The sequence below is a fragment of the Aplidium turbinatum genome, chromosome 15 (assembly GCF_918807975.1).
Source record: "Aplidium turbinatum chromosome 15, kaAplTurb1.1, whole genome shotgun sequence".
NCBI lineage: Eukaryota > Metazoa > Chordata > Ascidiacea > Aplousobranchia > Polyclinidae > Aplidium > Aplidium turbinatum.
Window position 1 is genome coordinate 17,698,181 of NC_137486.1, and position 17,469 is coordinate 17,715,649.

Consider the following 17,469-nt stretch of genomic DNA (forward strand, 5'->3'; position numbering starts at 1 on the left):
TATTAGATGCGGGGTTACCTGGCTAGAAAAACTGGTATATATATTTTTTATTTGTAGATGTTAAATTAACTTTAAAAAGGCCAATTTTCCCAGCTACGCGCTTCATGCTGAAAACTCGGCTTGTCGTTTGTCGCTCACCATCAAAAAAATTTAAGATTTCACAAGAAACTTAAACCAATGAGTTCCAAGCACAGCAGCATGGACGATTTTAAAAACTAAATAGCAAGTGGACTTCAAAATAGTTGACTTTGGTGAAGTTCAACATTAGCAGTTTCCAGGTGGCATGACTTTTGTGTCACTAGTTACATTTAGTCTTTACGTAGATCTTTGTAACGCTATTTGTATTTTATTGGAAGTTTCAACACATGGATTTTGGCCAAAATGTTACAGAAAAGGGCAATTCACACCATTATGAAAAGTTATTACAGACTTCTATTTCATGGCAGTCTGACAAAATTCTCAATTTTATAGGACACCAACTATGTATTTTTCGACACATTGATGAAATGAAAGGGAGTAGAGCTGGAGGCTTAAACATAAAACAATTGCATTGTGCTGATTTAACGTCTGCAAACGTTGAATCAATGCAAAATGATGGATTTTGCTGTCTGGGATGATACCGTTCGGTTTGTTAAATCGCAAGATCATCAAGAAATATTACGCGATCCTGTCTTCATAGGTCAAGAATTTAATATGACAATTAATGCTGAACAGGCTAAATCAATCATTCATCTCAAAATCATCGGACGCTACAGTAAACCAAACTGTCAATGATAAGAAAATAGACCAAAAAGTTTTCTTATTTTGAATATTTAATTACTGAAGAAGGTATGATCATAAAATTCTAAGGCGAATAGAATAGCAAAGGGGCATACATTTTGGAAATTGAAAAATGTTTTAATTAATCCGCGAGTAAATTTCAGCAACAGGAAATAGACACATGTTTAGTGAAACAGTATCAAATTGCTTTAAAATTTGGTATTGTGACATTATTTTGACGTTATTTCGAATTTCGACTTCATCTTTCCCCATAAAACCTGTTCAAAAGAATCCTACGCAACCGAAGTCAATGTTAGCAAAACCTCTAAAAAGACTTCGTTGACTTTAGCGAGACGTATCTCTCTTTTACGATGCAGTTCTAACATTGTTTACGCCACAGTTCATTTAGCAGGCAGTCATGCAAGCTTGTTCAATCGCCCAACAAGCTCGAAAACGATCCTTGAACATGTTCACAAAGTTACGTCTCAAAACTTACATGAAAAAGTCGAACTCAAAAGGTCAAAACCAGTCAAGACAACCACATACCATTTGGCCATTTTACGTCGGTATCCACGAATATCAATCGATCGTCACCGTCTAGATTAGCTCGCTCAATCTTCGCCTTATTCCCCCAGTCAGACCAGTACATATGACCAGCGGCAGGATCCAAAACTATAGCTCTGTAAAGTAACAACCATCATCAGCAAATACAACATAGCAGCGTAGAGACGATAGAGCACTGCTGCATATCAAGCAAGTGTCTCAGCCACAAATAAAACTTCGAGGTCAAATGTTATTAGAATTTTAAAACGTCTTCTTTGTCAGAGTTTTTCTGCTATTGGAGCCTAACAGTTGTTTCGCCGTTTACGGTATCAAAGTAACAAAAGTTTATTCGGGTTCTACAGCAAGGCTGATACTGGGGCACTATTCTTTCATTGCACTACCTCGGGACAGTTGGACTTTGACAACACATTGCTAATTGTTTGTATTGTGTTACTGCACTCCAGTTGCTTGCTCTGAAGAGTCACATAAACATTGATACCAAACAAAAGTCGCATGCAGAGAAGTTGGTGAAAGTTGAGTCATCTGATGCAGATGAGGGCAGCGCTGGTTTACAGTTAACGAAGCATGACGAATTTTAAACCTTACTTAAAAAGTGTTAGTTGACCTTTTAAAGTAGTTCTTGTTCGCTTTTAATGACAACTTTTTGTGGGTAAAACGACGCCAACAAGCAAGTTAGCACGGGTGTTCGAAACAAGAATATGTTAGAAAGAAGCGAATTTCACTCTATGGAAGATACAACAAAGCACAACGGAACAGAGCAACGAGAAAAGAATTTGAGTCAAAATGGTACGAAATTGCGTAAAAAAGTTTTCAAATAAATTATTTTTGTTTGGAACCTAAACTAAGAAATTTGCGCAAGACAATAGACTGAATCTTACGGCGCTTTCTGCGTTCAGAGATTCTAATGCGTTTCGTTCTCGTTTCAATCTTACAACCAAACGAAATTCTCTAATTTATGTATATTTCAAAAGGAATCGTCTCCACGGCAAACAAACATTACATCAGCAGTACAGTACACTGCAATCCAATAAATCTTACGCTGGTTTCTGCGCACTGAAATTCTATCTCGTTCTCGTGCCGATCTTACAGCAAACCTAATTCCATACGTTTCAAAAGGAATCGTAACTAACAACGGGTAAGGGACAGTACATCGAAACGAAATTGGCCATTCTTTTGAACAATTTTGTTCAAACATTCGCGCAGCGGGCCAGTGACGTTTCGAACAAAACCAACAATAACCGTCAGTTTGCTGATGCGACATAAAATCTCAGACCTTGGCTCTTCAATTTCCGTTTCGATTAGGACTTTCTTTGAAGTTCCATTCAGTCTGGAGACCGAAATGTAGTCGCGACCGGTATCGGTCCAGTAGAGGTTCCTGGCTATCCAGTCGATGGCCATCCCGTCCGACTGTTCCACACTGTTTTTAATGATTGCTTCAGAACCTGCGTAAGCAAAGTCAACCAACGCTGAAAAAACGTATAGGACATTGCTGCGTAGCTGGTGAGCTAGCAACGTATATTCACAATTTCACATAGAGTCATACTAGGCTACGGTGACTTTTCTTGGTTCTTGAAATGACAAAAGAGGTCTACTCTAGCCACCAAAACTATTTTTTACATTGCTCAAACGTCTGCAAACGGTGAATCAATTTTAAGTAGAACCACTTTTGATAACTAGGATGGGAATTTTCTGAACTCCATTCGCATTAAGGTAATAATCTTCTAGATAAATATAGTGCTGGTGATAATTTAAAATTTTCTGGGTAAATTCCAATAACTAGTATTTAATTATCAACAATTAAATGGCGGACTATCAAGTGCTAGCTAAGCCGTTCAGAGAAGATTTCTCTGACATGCTAATAAAAAAGGGAACGTAAAAAGTAATTGCAACAATTTGAAGTTGAACGCAGTTATTACAAACAGTCAAACAGTAACTCGCGTATAGCGAAAACGGGTCAGTTTTCGATTTAAGCAGGTAGGGCCATGCGGCCTGATCGGCTCTCAGTGCTCGCTTTCCGAGACAAATAAACTCACAAAAAAGGAAGAACGATCCATTTGCAGATAAAAGCAAAGTTGCTATTTTTCATCATTTCAACGACTTGAACTACAATTAAGCCACGCAGCTGGTTGAAGATAAACATGATTCAATGTTTGAAATATCTAAAGAATAAAAAATCAACTTTAACATAGACAATACGCAATGTGTACCTGAACCATTCAAATGAGCTCTGAGGATCGCCTTCTGTCCATCATCAGTCCAATAAACGTATTTCTCCACAGGGTCAAACTCAACAGCGACCGCATGTCTCACATTGTCCACGGGAATCAACACATCGCTGTAGTCGTTGGTGTCAAGGGAAATCACACGCAAGTCCGCACGCCTTGCCAGCAATAGAATCTCATTGGGACCTGCGTCAGAAAGCTGTTTATTCAAATGCTTCCAAGATAGCAAACGTTGCTCTTTAAACATCGTTGCAACGTTGGAAAATGTTAAAATATTGTTTTAAAAGGCAACGTTTGCTGCCTGGGCTTTGTCGTACTCGGAAAGCTGCGCAGTTTAAGAATTGTTATTTTGACATCACAAAATCGGTCTTTGGTGAACATGCTGCAATGTATGTACCCAGACAGCAAGAAACGTCTGCAGACGTTGAATTAATGTAAAAATGACGGATTTCGTTGTCTGGGTAGTTGAATAAACACACATCAATTCAACCTCCACAGATTTGGATTGAACGTTCACAAAGACGGATTTTGTCAGCTGGAAACCTTTGCAAAGTGCGTCCGAATGGTATTGATTCAACGACGGCAAACATTGAATCAATGTGAAAGAACATACTTTACAAACTGAATTGAATCAAAATAAGGCTTAACCAACGCCAAACAGAAAATTGAAAGCACATTGTGGATGTGCGGTTAATTTCTTTTCTTATTAACAACTTGCACTATTTGCGAATGTGTAATGACACTTGCAGTATCTTGGATATTATTCGATATAATATGATAGAATTTACACAGTAGAAACTGTACACCACTAGTCAACATATTGCACAAGCATACATTAACATAGATTCCTACCAACCTGATAGGTTTCCTTGCTTACTTAGGACTTAAATAACTTACCATTCTGGCAGGTTTGTTTATTAGGCAATATTTGCACACCAGTTGGACAGGCACAGCGGTAGTGGGGAGGATCGGGAGACAACAGACACAAATGAGAACAGCCTCCGTTGTTTCGGTCACAAGGATTTGAACCTGAAAGTAACAAAATCACGTGAAATGATGTTAAGCATTAAAAAACAAAAACGGGACTCATGTTGCCAACCTCCTCGTACTGAGTCCTGGTAATTCAAATTTATGAAGCGAATGGCAACAATCAGAAACCGCAACTCACAGGGCACCCGGGGTGGTAAAAAGGATAAACCCTCGCCCCGGTGTCCAACGAGAGAAATTCATTCTCAAACGCAAGAAGAAGCATGAAAGACCATGTAACTGAATTTAGAATTATAAATGGGGCATGTGCTAGAGAAGGGCACTTTCTCAGGTGAATGGTAAGAGAAACCGTTGACGATCAAAAAGAATATGGAAAAAGCAAGGTGAAGGGTGGGACAATTAGGGTTGCACACATCCTGAAGGAAGAAGATGCGACAGAGAATGAGATCGAGGAAAAGAGTACAGACAATCTCTGCAAAGAAAAAATGCGCTACTCTCAATAGAGGGGACAAAACAGAATTTGGATCAAGATGATAAAAGATAAGAGGCACAGCCACCAACGTTCGGTTTGGTAAACACTTGAATATGTTGGGTTGGGCGTAACTCCAATGATAAGGTGCCTATGTACCATCACAAAAAAACAATGAAAACCTTGCGAAGTGAAACTCTTTAATTAAGCAGGCTAGTATGTTTATTGGCTCAATTATTGTGTCAAGCACGGTGATGATCACACACTATAATTAAAAATAATCAAATAATGTTTTATTGTTTATCAGATGTGATAACGCGGTAACAAGACAACCAATCTGTCAATCAACGTGTACTTTATAACAGTGAGAAATGCACGGAATAGATGACAAGCATTCTTGAAATCAACTATTGAGTGTTGGCAGTTAATAAAAAAACGCTGCAAAACAGTTCAGTTCAGGGGTCGGGAACGTATGTATGACTCTTTTGATGACGGCATCTCGCTCGCAGATAAATCTAACCTTCCAAAGTTCAAAGCGCGAAAGTTTCATCACAACTTTTCATCATAATTTAGAGGTGAACTTATCTCAAAATGCATGACTAGCGGTGCCCATGTAGTAAATTTAATTTTTATATGTAATGTAAATTTAATTTTAAATTTAAATGTATGTAAATTTAATTTTTTTAAATTTCCTCACAGAACTCTCGTGGTTTTTCTCGTCTTCAGCAAAGATGCGGCTCCATTTTCACAACTCACCAACTGCCACTACATGTTATTGTTAGTTACATTGAGTGTTAAAGCATTGTATGGCTCGTAGGGAAATACATTTCCAAATATGCAGCTTTCATGACTCTCTTACTTAAAATGGTTCCCAACAACCTGCAATTTGGTTGATGATTCTGATGCATCATGCCAAGAATCATAGGACGTTGATTCAGTTTCTTTTGCAAACATATGAAGTTAAACAAAATAAAAACTTTTGGACAGGGCATTGCTGGCACATGATGAGAAAGTGACTTCCTTGAGCGAGGACACAAAACGCCGAAGTGATGTGTCTTGTCAGGATAATCTTACCAGTTATCTAGATTCTAAATAGCAAAATGTTCTGCATATTGGTAGCGAACAGATAAGAGGACTAAGTAGCAGACAGTACTGTTTCTGTGTGGTCTGTGTGTTTAGCAAAAGCATATTTCTACTTTGCAACAATGGCGCAACGGAAACAAACTCATCTGAAACAATTTATCGACAAGTCAGGAGAAACAATCATTCATACAACATACAATTGAATACTAATAGGAGCAAATGGTCTAATAATCTGAGGCCGTCGATGCCTGGTTCAGGCAAGGCAATTGAAGAAGATATAACCCGTATTGTATTGTGTTGTGTTGAAAACAGACGCAAAGATTACAAAATAGATCTTTCAGTGTTATCTACACAGCCTATTAAATCTTAAGTTTGTAATTGCAATTTAAATCAATCAAGAGCTGATAATTTCCTGAATTGGCAGCTTAATTCCGGAGATTTGCTGATTGCAACCAAGCACTCAATGCGGTTTCTGAAATCGAGAAAAATGTTGTCGGTAACCGATGTGATGCATCTAGCTCTTAATCGATGGTGGCAAAAAATTGTACGTTAGAAGTCTCGAAACATAAATCACAATATCACATTGATACGCTATCCTGTGTTCTGAGCTTTTCTACATTAATTGAGCAGCGGTTGAAAATAATGTTAGCTGAGGTTCAATGGATATCAACTTGAAAGTGAATAGACTCAACCAAAGCCCTTTGATGTGGTTTTGCGCCAAAGATTGAGCGACACTCGCGAGGCTATTAAATCATCTTCAGCCGCTGCGCTTGCACAAACACTTTCGGTTGTTTGATCTTAAATTGATCTCAATTTACGTTGAAACACGACTTTATCATAAACAAGATCAAACCAAGTTTTCGAATTATCAGCACTCAAACTGACACCAGAAAACACTGACTATTGGGAATCACACCAAACACATTTGTAATCATTAGTTTCAACAAACAACACAGATCAAGGGTAGTCGAGTTTTAGCTTTGATGTACCCACTAAGACTAAACCCTTCATGAACAAAAATTATACAACAAAAATGTATTTTTTCATCTGAAGATTTATCCACCAACTCCAACTATCAAACCACGTCCCAAAAAAGCTCACAGAAAGTTTTCTCAAAAAAAAAAGTCACATTTTTGAACACATGACTTTGCATTTAAATAACTCCAAACGTAAGGTAAATAACCGTGAAGGTAACCCGCAAGGTAACAGTGGTTCCCATACTTTAATTCAAGCATCGAAAGGGGTGAAAATGAAAACATTAAGACGTTGTCAAATCGGAATCGCATGATTTCACTACGAGGGCCTTATCCGTTGCATCATCCGACCGCCACAGATAAAATTATCTGATATAAAATCGCGTATCTTGTGGTTAGTTAGAGCTACGTTAAAATCTACAAAAAAGAGACGCAGAAACAATGCCAACATCGCCGAGTTGGTTTAATTTTTTAAGGTATTTCTGTGGCATTTGGGTATCCTTGATATGATGCGCGTAGTTTGGTAAAAGTTGTGAAACCAAAGTCATCAAGGCTGAAGAAAACAGCAGATACTCAGATCATTGAATCTGCACGAGGGTACTACAATTTCAAACGCTTATGTTAAGCTGGAAATTCGGTAGAAAATCAGCTCAACGACACCCTTTCAACCTGTTATGGTATGTATGCACTTACAGTTGGGAACCCATGAGGCATGCAGCGATATTATCGAAGATGAAATCGAGTTATAATATCTGCAGCAAGAGGCACTTGATTAAATTAGAGCAACATTATCTAATCAATACAGCCTGTTGGAGATGACAAACATAACAGAAAGATAATTCAATATCAGTGAAGAACCTTTCCCAAGAAAAAATGATTGTTTTCTGTGAACTCAACTTAAAATAGACATCTAACTAACGTAAAAACGTTCAACTGTGTGAATGCTGTGATGAAATAAAAAAACCACCATTCCTATCTAAGTGATTGTCATCAAACACATGTAGAAGAATATTATTTCTTTTACTGATTTAACGTCTGCACACGTTGAATCGACGAAAAAAAAGGCGGATTTCGCTGGCTGAAGGAAACGCAATTACTCGACTGTGAACTAGCGCTTAAAATACAATGTCAGCCAATCAAAACTGACAGGCTCAGAAATGAAAAACAGAGAATTTCGACAATCGACACTTTAAACCCTGCTTAACGTCAAGTCAATAGAGAATCCGCGTAAAGCAGATACAAAAGCATCTAATTTAGTGAAAAAAATTGAATGCAGTAATATCAACGACAACACTGAATAGCTGAATACTCTTTTTGCCTAAAATTACACATCTGAATGGCTAAAACAAAGTTAGACGTGGTCTGGGTGGTAGGAAGTAACATGAATGTGCACTTCACAAATTGAATGGCGACGCCTTAATTGTCGCCGATGTAAAAGAATGGAAGTTTTGAAAATCGGGATTCAGTCGGTCTGAAGTGAAGACTTTGAACATTTGTTTTCACAGCATAATTAACAATGGTCATCGGCTAAAACACACAAAAAGAATTTGGTGAACAAAAAAATAAGCCGCACAAGACAAACTGTATAATAAACAGTAAACTCATACAACATGACAACCCAATTAAAAAGTAAAAAATCCCCAGCAAGCAAGCATTCTATTAATGAAGTTGTGGTGATTGCTTAGCCTACCAAACATGCATTTCAGCTTTACTCTGTACCTCATCAGCAAAAGGTAAGAAAGGAATAGAGTCATGTACTTAATTTTTTTGATGCCATTCGTGAAAATCGACCAAAACTTCACATGGCAGTTTTTCCAACTGCAATTCTTGTAAACACATCATAATTATATTGGTTCAAATTCCACTTAAAATGTAGTAGTCCAGTTTTAATCCGGTGACGAATAAAATATATCACAATTTCAAATGAAGTCAACCACTGGCAATCATAACATAGCTGTGCCAAGCAACCACAGGCCTGCAGTAAACTAAAATGCTTAAGTGCCAGTTTGAAATTATTTTGCCACTGAAATATTTGAAAAATTACCAGATTAGCTCAGCTGCACTAAACTTAGATCACTATTCACAATACTATAATATCCAAGAGTGTAAAAAGGTTTGTGCGCTACAAATAAGGCAGTTTGATGATGATGATAGGTCACAAAAACCAATTCTGGATAACAACCCAATTAACCAATTGAATTCAAGAAAAAACACGACAGTTTTTGGCCAAACGGGTGACCATCAAACGCATGCTAAAAACCGTGATTAGCCTACTTAACACAATTATGTAATCCGATAAAAAGGTTTCCAGCAAACGTCTTTTCAAAAGACGCCATTACAGAAGATTAATTACAAGTGGGCTACCAAGCTAGCAAAAGTTTTCGTTTTTTGACGTTTGAACGATGTAAACAAAAGACCTGGATCGGAATAATTGTAATATACGGTATAGAGAATCTTGAAAAGTAAAACCAAAGATAAAGAATGTAAAAGGTGGTGAAATATCTCACTTTTTTTCACCTTGACCATATCAAAATGGTTAGACGATTTTTGATTACTCGATAGGCAAACGGCCATTGTCAAGTGCCTTGACATCTAGCAAGTGATGTTCCCACTTCCCAGAGTTTACTTGTTACATTACCACTTCCTATCATACACCTGCTCAGTGGCCGACAGGCCGAGTGGTTATCGCGTTCGGCTCGTGCTAATAGATCTGAGATCGATTTCAGGTCGGGCCAAACCAAAGACTTTAAAAACGGCACCGATTGTGTTCTTTCTTGCATAACACATTGAGAATAAGTCGGGTAATAATGTCATGCCATTGTAAAACCGATACACAATTTTAAAAAAGCCCTGTCGCCAAAATATCCTAGCAGTTGTAAAGTGACAATAAATAAATCATAACATTATTATTATTCTTCTCAGACAATGTTTGGTGTTTTCATGCACCTATGGTTAACATTTTTGTCAGGTGAAATCTGAATAATCCTGTTTCACACGAAAGATCACCTGAGTAAATCAGCATAAAACAGCACAATGATTTGTGAGGTTGGAATAACAACCCCTAGTTCAGGTTTACCCAAACAGCAAATCAGTCATTTTTACATTAATTCAACGTCTGCAGGTATTTGCACAGAAAACAATGAGTTTAAATTCAATATTAAGCTTGCTTGTGTCAATAAAATTTTGTAACACTGTTAGACCATTCATAGCTGCTGTATTGTGTACACCAGCCAAACTTTGTTCAGTGCGCTTTTAGAAAGAACGCTTTGTTCAACTTTAGTTAGGCAAAAAAGTAAAGACAACTACAGTATCTTCAATCTGAATAAGAAATGTGAGCGGAACACACACAATAAGCTTGATGCTACATTGGTACAGTAAATGACAAGGATTGATCGAAAATGGCTTTAGATTGAGTCAAACTCCCAAAAGGGTAAAAGGATTATGTACGTTAAACGCTCAGTTCTGAATTAGTCATCGGTGAATCGGTTCACTGCTTGCCGCGTTGAATACAAGCCATAAAAACTTGGGGAAACTAAATATCTTCTGTCAACATCGCCAAACGTAGAAGCAAAATAAGCTCGTTTGGCGATCTAGGGAGGCACTTTGGCCAAATGAATATTCACTTGCACCAGCTATGCAGTGCCATTACGCCAACCATTAAACGGGTATCAGTCCCACGTTATCTCAGATAGCAAATCACCACTTTTACACTGATTCGATGTCTACATACGTTGAATAAGCGTAAAGGAAAACTGATTTGCTGGGTAGATCGCTGAGAAAGTGAGATGGTCGTAAAGATTAAAACAGACTGATAGTTGACAATCCATCAACTTCTATAGCTTGATGCGTAGCCGCTGGGCTAAGTTTCTAGTGAAGACACAACCCAACCAGCTTGAGCATCATAAAAATATATGCTATTACACATGAAACAAACAAGTGTAAATATGCGTAATATATTCTTATAATGCTCAATCTTGTGTTATCGTGCCTTGCTGCCTGTGCTACAAAAAAGAGAGCTCTCTCCCGAAATTATATTCAAAGAAAATTTTTTGAAAAAAAAAACAACTTTGCTAGCCGGTCCATCATTAGTGTTGATTGCATTAATACATAAACGATTTCGCAACTTTTACGAAGTTGAATTCGGATACGCAGGCTACACACCACAGCTGCACAGAAGTAATGATAAGACATCATGCAGATCACACCTGGTTTTTGCCGTTGTTGACTGTAAACTAGAAGATCCATAGGAGAAATATCATGCTCTTTGACAGCAACCGGTAATCCAGTCCCATTTTTTAACATTGAATGTATAGATTCAGTGGCCCAATCTGTCCAATACAGCCATTCTCCCTCCAATGTGATGGCGGAGGGATGCTGTAGAGCCCCAGATAGTTTTAGCTGCTCTTCAGATTCGCCTCTTTTTTGATTCCGAGGAGACATAGGATGATTGGTGGAGGGGGGCATGGTGGAAAGTGGAGAGACTAGATTATTGGGGGGCGAAAAGCCGTTTCGAATTTTGTCACCGTTAATAACTTCTTCCCTGCGCACAAGAAAAGTAAAAATGACAAAAAACAACAAAGCATGACATATCAGAGATAGATATTTGCATAAAACATTGAAAAGAGAGTAGTACACACAAGTTCATTTTTAAAATGAAAACAAGTCACATTCCTTTTACAAGTCACATTCCTTGTACAGATTATTGTCTGCTCTGCACATATATCAATATGATACCTTTGTGTGCCGTCTAAGTTCATTCGATGAATGAAGTGATAGTTGGCTTCTACCCAGTACACCTTGCTTTCCACATAGTCGATAGTGATGCCATTCGGCCAGTAAATATTATCTCTGACTAAAACCTCTCGCCTTGTTCCGTCCATGCCAGCTCGTTCTATTTTAGGGACTTCTCCCCAGTCTGTCCAGTACAAGTATCTGGTAATCAAGCACAAGTTCACAGTGGGGTTTACTTGACAAAGGTTACTTCACATCACATTACAATGTCAGGACTACCAACTACTGCAGTGAGACGTTTGCAAAAAAAGAAATTGATTAATGATCACATTACAAACACTTGTGCTAGTACCTGTATCCGAAACATAGACCCGAAATAAACAAAAAACACATCTCTAACAGTAAAATAATTATCAAAAACTTCAACTTTACTACGTGAGGTACTTGAGAAATTTTACTTATTTTCACCCAAAATTTGCAGTTTTGTTTCAATCAGCTTTCACTATGAGGATCATATGTGAAAGATTCTGCTGCATCTGCATGATTGTTGACATGAAAAAATGCTAATTTAAAAAAAATTAATTCATTGTGCTTCAACTTGCAACACATACAACTACAAGTCAAAAACAATACCACTACTGATGCAGTGTTGTGTCAGGATTGGTTTTCAGCTAGTTGTCACCAAAGGTGTTAAAAAGAGTAATGAACATTAAAAAAATCTACATCCTTTGGTTATGAGTTTGGTTTCATTGAATGTAAATTTTTAGTGGAGAATTTGGTTTCATTCAAATCAAGTAAGTTAGTTTCGAAGACTCTTAGTTGCAACATATTTGAAACAACATCGTTTGAAGTGATGCCTACAATTAAAACGAGTATGACAAAGACAAACTTACGCATGATAAGGATCCAAAGCAATAGCTCTTGGTTGATCCAAATGACCCCAAATCAGAACTTTCCGTGATGTGCCGTTTAATTCACTCACTTCAATACGATTGGTCATTGCATCTGTCCAATAAACCTTCTTGCCAATCCAGTCGCAAGCTAACCCGTCAGGCTGTTCTATGCCAGAAGCTATTACATCAACCTTTGTATGTCCCGGATCTGACATGTTAACGTATTGAATCTTACCCTGAAAGTTTGAAAAAATCTGTTAAAAGAAAGTAAAAACAAACTTAAATGTTAAAACGCCTTCAGTTCACAAATTAACACAACTTCAAGTGAAATAAGTTGAAAATAATGGTTGAAAAAGATGTTGAAAATGCACATTTAATATCAAAAACATTACAACAAGTGAATGAGACAGCAAGCAAGTCTATTTCCAAGAATGGCATGATTCAGTGACTGATTTGAACACTAATTACCTTTCCATAATCCATTGCATCCATCCAAAAAATTAAATGCTCGTCATATATGTAATCACATGCAACTGCTTGGATTAATCGACTTGTCACCATCTGAGAATTATTGGGATTTTTTACTGGAATTAATCGTATATCGGCATGGTTTACAAGTAACAATAATGGATCATCTTCTGCAATAAAAACATTTATAGTGAACATAAATTGCCAACCAGTTGAATCCCAGCATCTAATACAGTAACCTCCAGTGGCGGCTCGTTATAAGGGACTGCGGGACTGCAGCCCCCTCAACATTTTTGTGCATATGTGAATTATATTACATATAGATAGTTTTGCCATGTTTTTTTCATTTATTTCGCTTGAAAAATTAAAAAAACTCTTAATATTAATTATTTTTTGTAATAAAAAAAAAATTTGTGTTACAAGAATTAATTGGCAACTCTGGGTCTGCAAATTCTGCAGGTCCGGTGTTGCTTGTTCTTTTTTTTATGACGTAGGTTTTTCAGAAAAAAGTTTTTTAGCATCACTGAACAAGCGCTGTAGGGACTGCAAATAGAACAGACCCTGGTTAGGGGTTCCAACTTTGGTTCTCGTAAATCTTTAGGGTAAGCGTGTGGAAGCTATCGGTGATTAGGTGAAGGGATCGTAGGTTACTTTACTTGATCTGTGTTTTGAGAAGTCACTGATACAGACTAGTTTTGATGTGAAGTAAAGCCAATTACTGTAATTATTGGTGCTCTTTCACAATTCGTCCTTTTGGGATGATAACGTCATTGAACGTCACACAGGTTGGAATGGACTACTATAAAGGAGGAAGTACGGGGTGGAAATGCACTGAAAAACACCTGAAGGAAATTGTCTCCCATTTATTCATTTGTTGTTCAATTTCAACAAATTTGCTATCGTTGGAAAGCACAAGCATAGATCTAACCAACTAAGTTAATACCAAGTCCCAAAATAGTACTAGCTCCATCTGGTGACCACCTAAACTTGACCAAATTCAAGCCATTATTAAAAGTTTACTTTAAATGATAAAAACATTAAAGGACAGCCAATTAAAAGAACATGTTACTGTGTTACTAACCCTAACTCAGTGCATTTATAACTCAGTCCGGTACAGATTTTTATTATTTATATTAAGTTAACCTACTGGTTGATGCAGCCCCCCCATGTTTTGAGACCACGAGCCGCCACTGGTAACCTCCACTCAATACTAGATCTGCTATGCCAAGATAAAGGTAATGTATACAATTAATTCAGCAAAGTTTATATAAAATTCTTGTGTTACATGAAAAACAAAAATGCCATGGTTTATTTTGCAGGATATGTTGTATGACCTATAGCAGGTTGACAGCATGACAGTTGGAATTTTCACAGGCCTTTTTATGCAAAAATTACTTATTGATTTATTGAGCATAGTCTACTGTCGAATACAGTTTTACTCTTATGACTTTAGAAACGCTTGAAATAAAAATTACCATAATATTGGTTAAATTTGCTTTTGTTAGACACTCAAATTAAATTCTCTGTCATTGGAATATGGCCAATAATTAAAAAATACAGTGAATGGAGCAGTTCAAGGGGGGGGGGGGGGGGGTAGGCCCCAGTTGAATAAGTAGATAACAACAAAAACATAAAACAACATAACAAGCTTGAAGGTGAAACGATCTTCATAGCCATTATATTTTGTACAAATTTGACTAACAGTCTCTCTATGTGTCTACACTGTTTAGTGCCAGTGGTCCATAAAACTTTTCAACCTTAAAAGTCTTAAGCCAAACTAGCATAAATTTGAACACCACTTGTCTATAAACTTGAATTAATTACAATTATAATAATTAATAATATTAGAGTAGTAATTACAGTGTATCAGAAATTATAATGCTATGAAAATAACCAGTCATACAATTTATTAGCACATATAGGTTGGCTATAGAAAGTTCACCACACCAATACTTTATGTTTCTTTCAGAAAGTAGCTGCTGTTATCACAAAATCATACACAATAGTTGTTTATTCAGAATCATGGCCTTTCGTGGCAACTTTAGTCACTGCAATTGCTTTAGTCAAAGCTACATCAGACAAAATCCTTAAGCAGCAAAATATACATTCTGAAAACTTAAAATAGCTTTTGAAAACCTTTTAATCCTTGGATATACGAATCATGGATACTGGATTGCGATTATTTTTGTAGCACTGGTTATTGAAGCCTATCACATTAACAGCCTTAAATCTTCAATTGAAAGTGAGTTGTAAGTGCCCAAGTAAACATTTTGGAATTTTTAAACAACAGACACATTGCAAAACTGGCAATTGTATTTTAAATAAATTTATATTAAGTCAAAATAAAAACATGATAAATGGAAATTCAAAATAAGAAAGAAATCAAGCCATACCTGAGATGACCCAGAAAGGACAAATCAACAAAAAAATTCCAACAAACAAAATTGTAAATTTCATGCTGTATAAATGTAGAATGTAAAACAATAATTCACAATAGGTCCAACCAATAGCTTCATTTTGTAGCTGTCATTCTTTGTTTCTGTTTGCTCAGTATATCACATAATGCAATTAAAACGTTAGTTACTTTTTCAAAGCTATTACTGTAGAAAAATAAATTTTATTTCCGCTGATTAGTAAGCAGAAATTTTTAAATGAATTTAGTCTAAATTGAAAATGTAATAAAAATGATTAGACTACGGTAAGAGAATACGCTATGAAATTTTTAGTCATACGTTTTAAGTTGCCATAAGTTAAGAGTCTCAAACACGCAGCCCGCATTGCATTTTTGAACTTTTAAATTATTAATAATTAAAATTCACTCTTAGCCTATTCACTTTATAAGATAATATTCTGTCTGAAAGTGCTAAAAAAACCTGAAAATGACCATCTAACTTCACATAATTCTTAAGCGCTAGCCTATTGTCATGTCATTTTAATGTGTGCAAGATTTCGTATTTTTACATCATAATGACATTGCCTATTCACTTCTTGTGATGTTATCGCAATAGCAACCTTGGTAGTTGGTAGCCTATTTGCGGCAGTCAGATTTTCAAGGATTCTGTTTTCTCCCCGTTTTTTGAGAGTTTGTTGCAAGATTTTTGCTCTCCTCCAGATCCAAGTTGTTTTGCACGAATTTTGTTAACAGAGTTTTTTATCTTCTTGTTCTTACCGTATTATTATTTCTTTTTGTAATCTTACTTTCTTGGTGCATTCTTACTCTGCTATTTTGATTATTGAATGGTGATGAACTGCTTTACCAGCATCGACAATGCATGGGTACAAAAGAATTGACAGGACGAGAAGAGCACAATAAACATAGCCAGGCCAGAGACTTCAAAAAACCGACCTGCCACACTCACTCGGCGGGCAGTGGTGTGATTTCTGGGTGTCGATGTACCTGAGGAAAGGCCCTCCAGCTTTGATTGCTGGGGTCAAGCTGTGGTGTTGAGGAGCTTGTAGAAGGAGAGTGTGGATCAAAATTCTTGGACTGTAGCACCCATCTGCAAAATTTAGAATGGCAGAACGAGCCAGGCTTAATTTTCTGCAATGCAAAAAAGTATTGCGGCTCTCGAGTTAATTCAAAAGTATTCATTTGGCTCTCAAAGTAATTTGAGTGTGTGACCCTTGCCATGGGCTAATCTGAGAGGACACAACCTTTTCCCCATGCTGTGGTGGGAAGGGAAGCTTAAACCTACAAGACCAGAATTTTTATGCTGATTAATCAAGAAAAAGTTGATAAAATTTCTTCCATTCTTTTATGATGACTGGGTAGGCTACCATAAGTACCATAAAGTGTTATAAATAATAAGCAGTCCACAATGTTTCAACATCAACTAGCTATGACTTTATAAAAGAACTCAAACAGGTAAAACTAACAGTAAAGTGACATATGCAGACCACAGGGGTTTAAAGTTTTTTTTATTTAAATGTTTAATAACCCTTGAAGACAGAAGAACTGCTGCTGGCATAACTACGCTTCGATGACACAAAGGTAACGAAATGAATCTCAAGGAATTTCTTTTATTTTGTGGGTTCAAATTGCAAAATTGAGTCTCAAGGAATTGTTTTGTTTGTGAGTTTGAATTGCAGAATTTAGAACACCAATTTTTAAATTGGCGTTTTTACAATGAATAGATTTTGAATTTGGAAATAAAATAATGTATATATATGTACAAAATTTGTTCGTGTGGACTGTGGAGGTAAGCTACTGTATATAAAGCACTTTCAGATTAAAAGAAAAGGCAAGAAATTACATATAATTTAAAATTTGCAAATTTTAACAATATGTTTTCGATTGCAGAACAACAAGGGTGAGCTCA

The 17,469-nt window shown here is 36.7% G+C and overlaps 1 protein-coding gene across 1 annotated transcript in view; it reads right to left on the reverse strand.

The window, feature by feature from the left end:
• The window catches only part of LOC145784209 (low-density lipoprotein receptor-related protein 6-like), a 29,790-nt gene extending 14,110 nt beyond the window's left edge, over positions 1–15,680 (reverse strand). Inside the window, exons 1-9 of the mRNA XM_082595985.1 lie at positions 15,544–15,680; positions 13,151–13,320; positions 12,683–12,918; positions 11,793–11,990; positions 11,264–11,598; positions 4,443–4,574; positions 3,531–3,731; positions 2,597–2,765; positions 1,306–1,439 (exon numbers count right to left, since the gene is read on the reverse strand). Of these exons, the coding sequence (XP_082452111.1) occupies positions 1,306–1,439; positions 2,597–2,765; positions 3,531–3,731; positions 4,443–4,574; positions 11,264–11,598; positions 11,793–11,990; positions 12,683–12,918; positions 13,151–13,320; positions 15,544–15,607 (1,639 nt within the window). The 5' untranslated portion in view covers positions 15,608–15,680. The remainder of the gene's footprint in view (positions 1–1,305; positions 1,440–2,596; positions 2,766–3,530; positions 3,732–4,442; positions 4,575–11,263; positions 11,599–11,792; positions 11,991–12,682; positions 12,919–13,150; positions 13,321–15,543) is intronic.
• Positions 15,681–17,469: the final 1,789 nt, after the last annotated feature.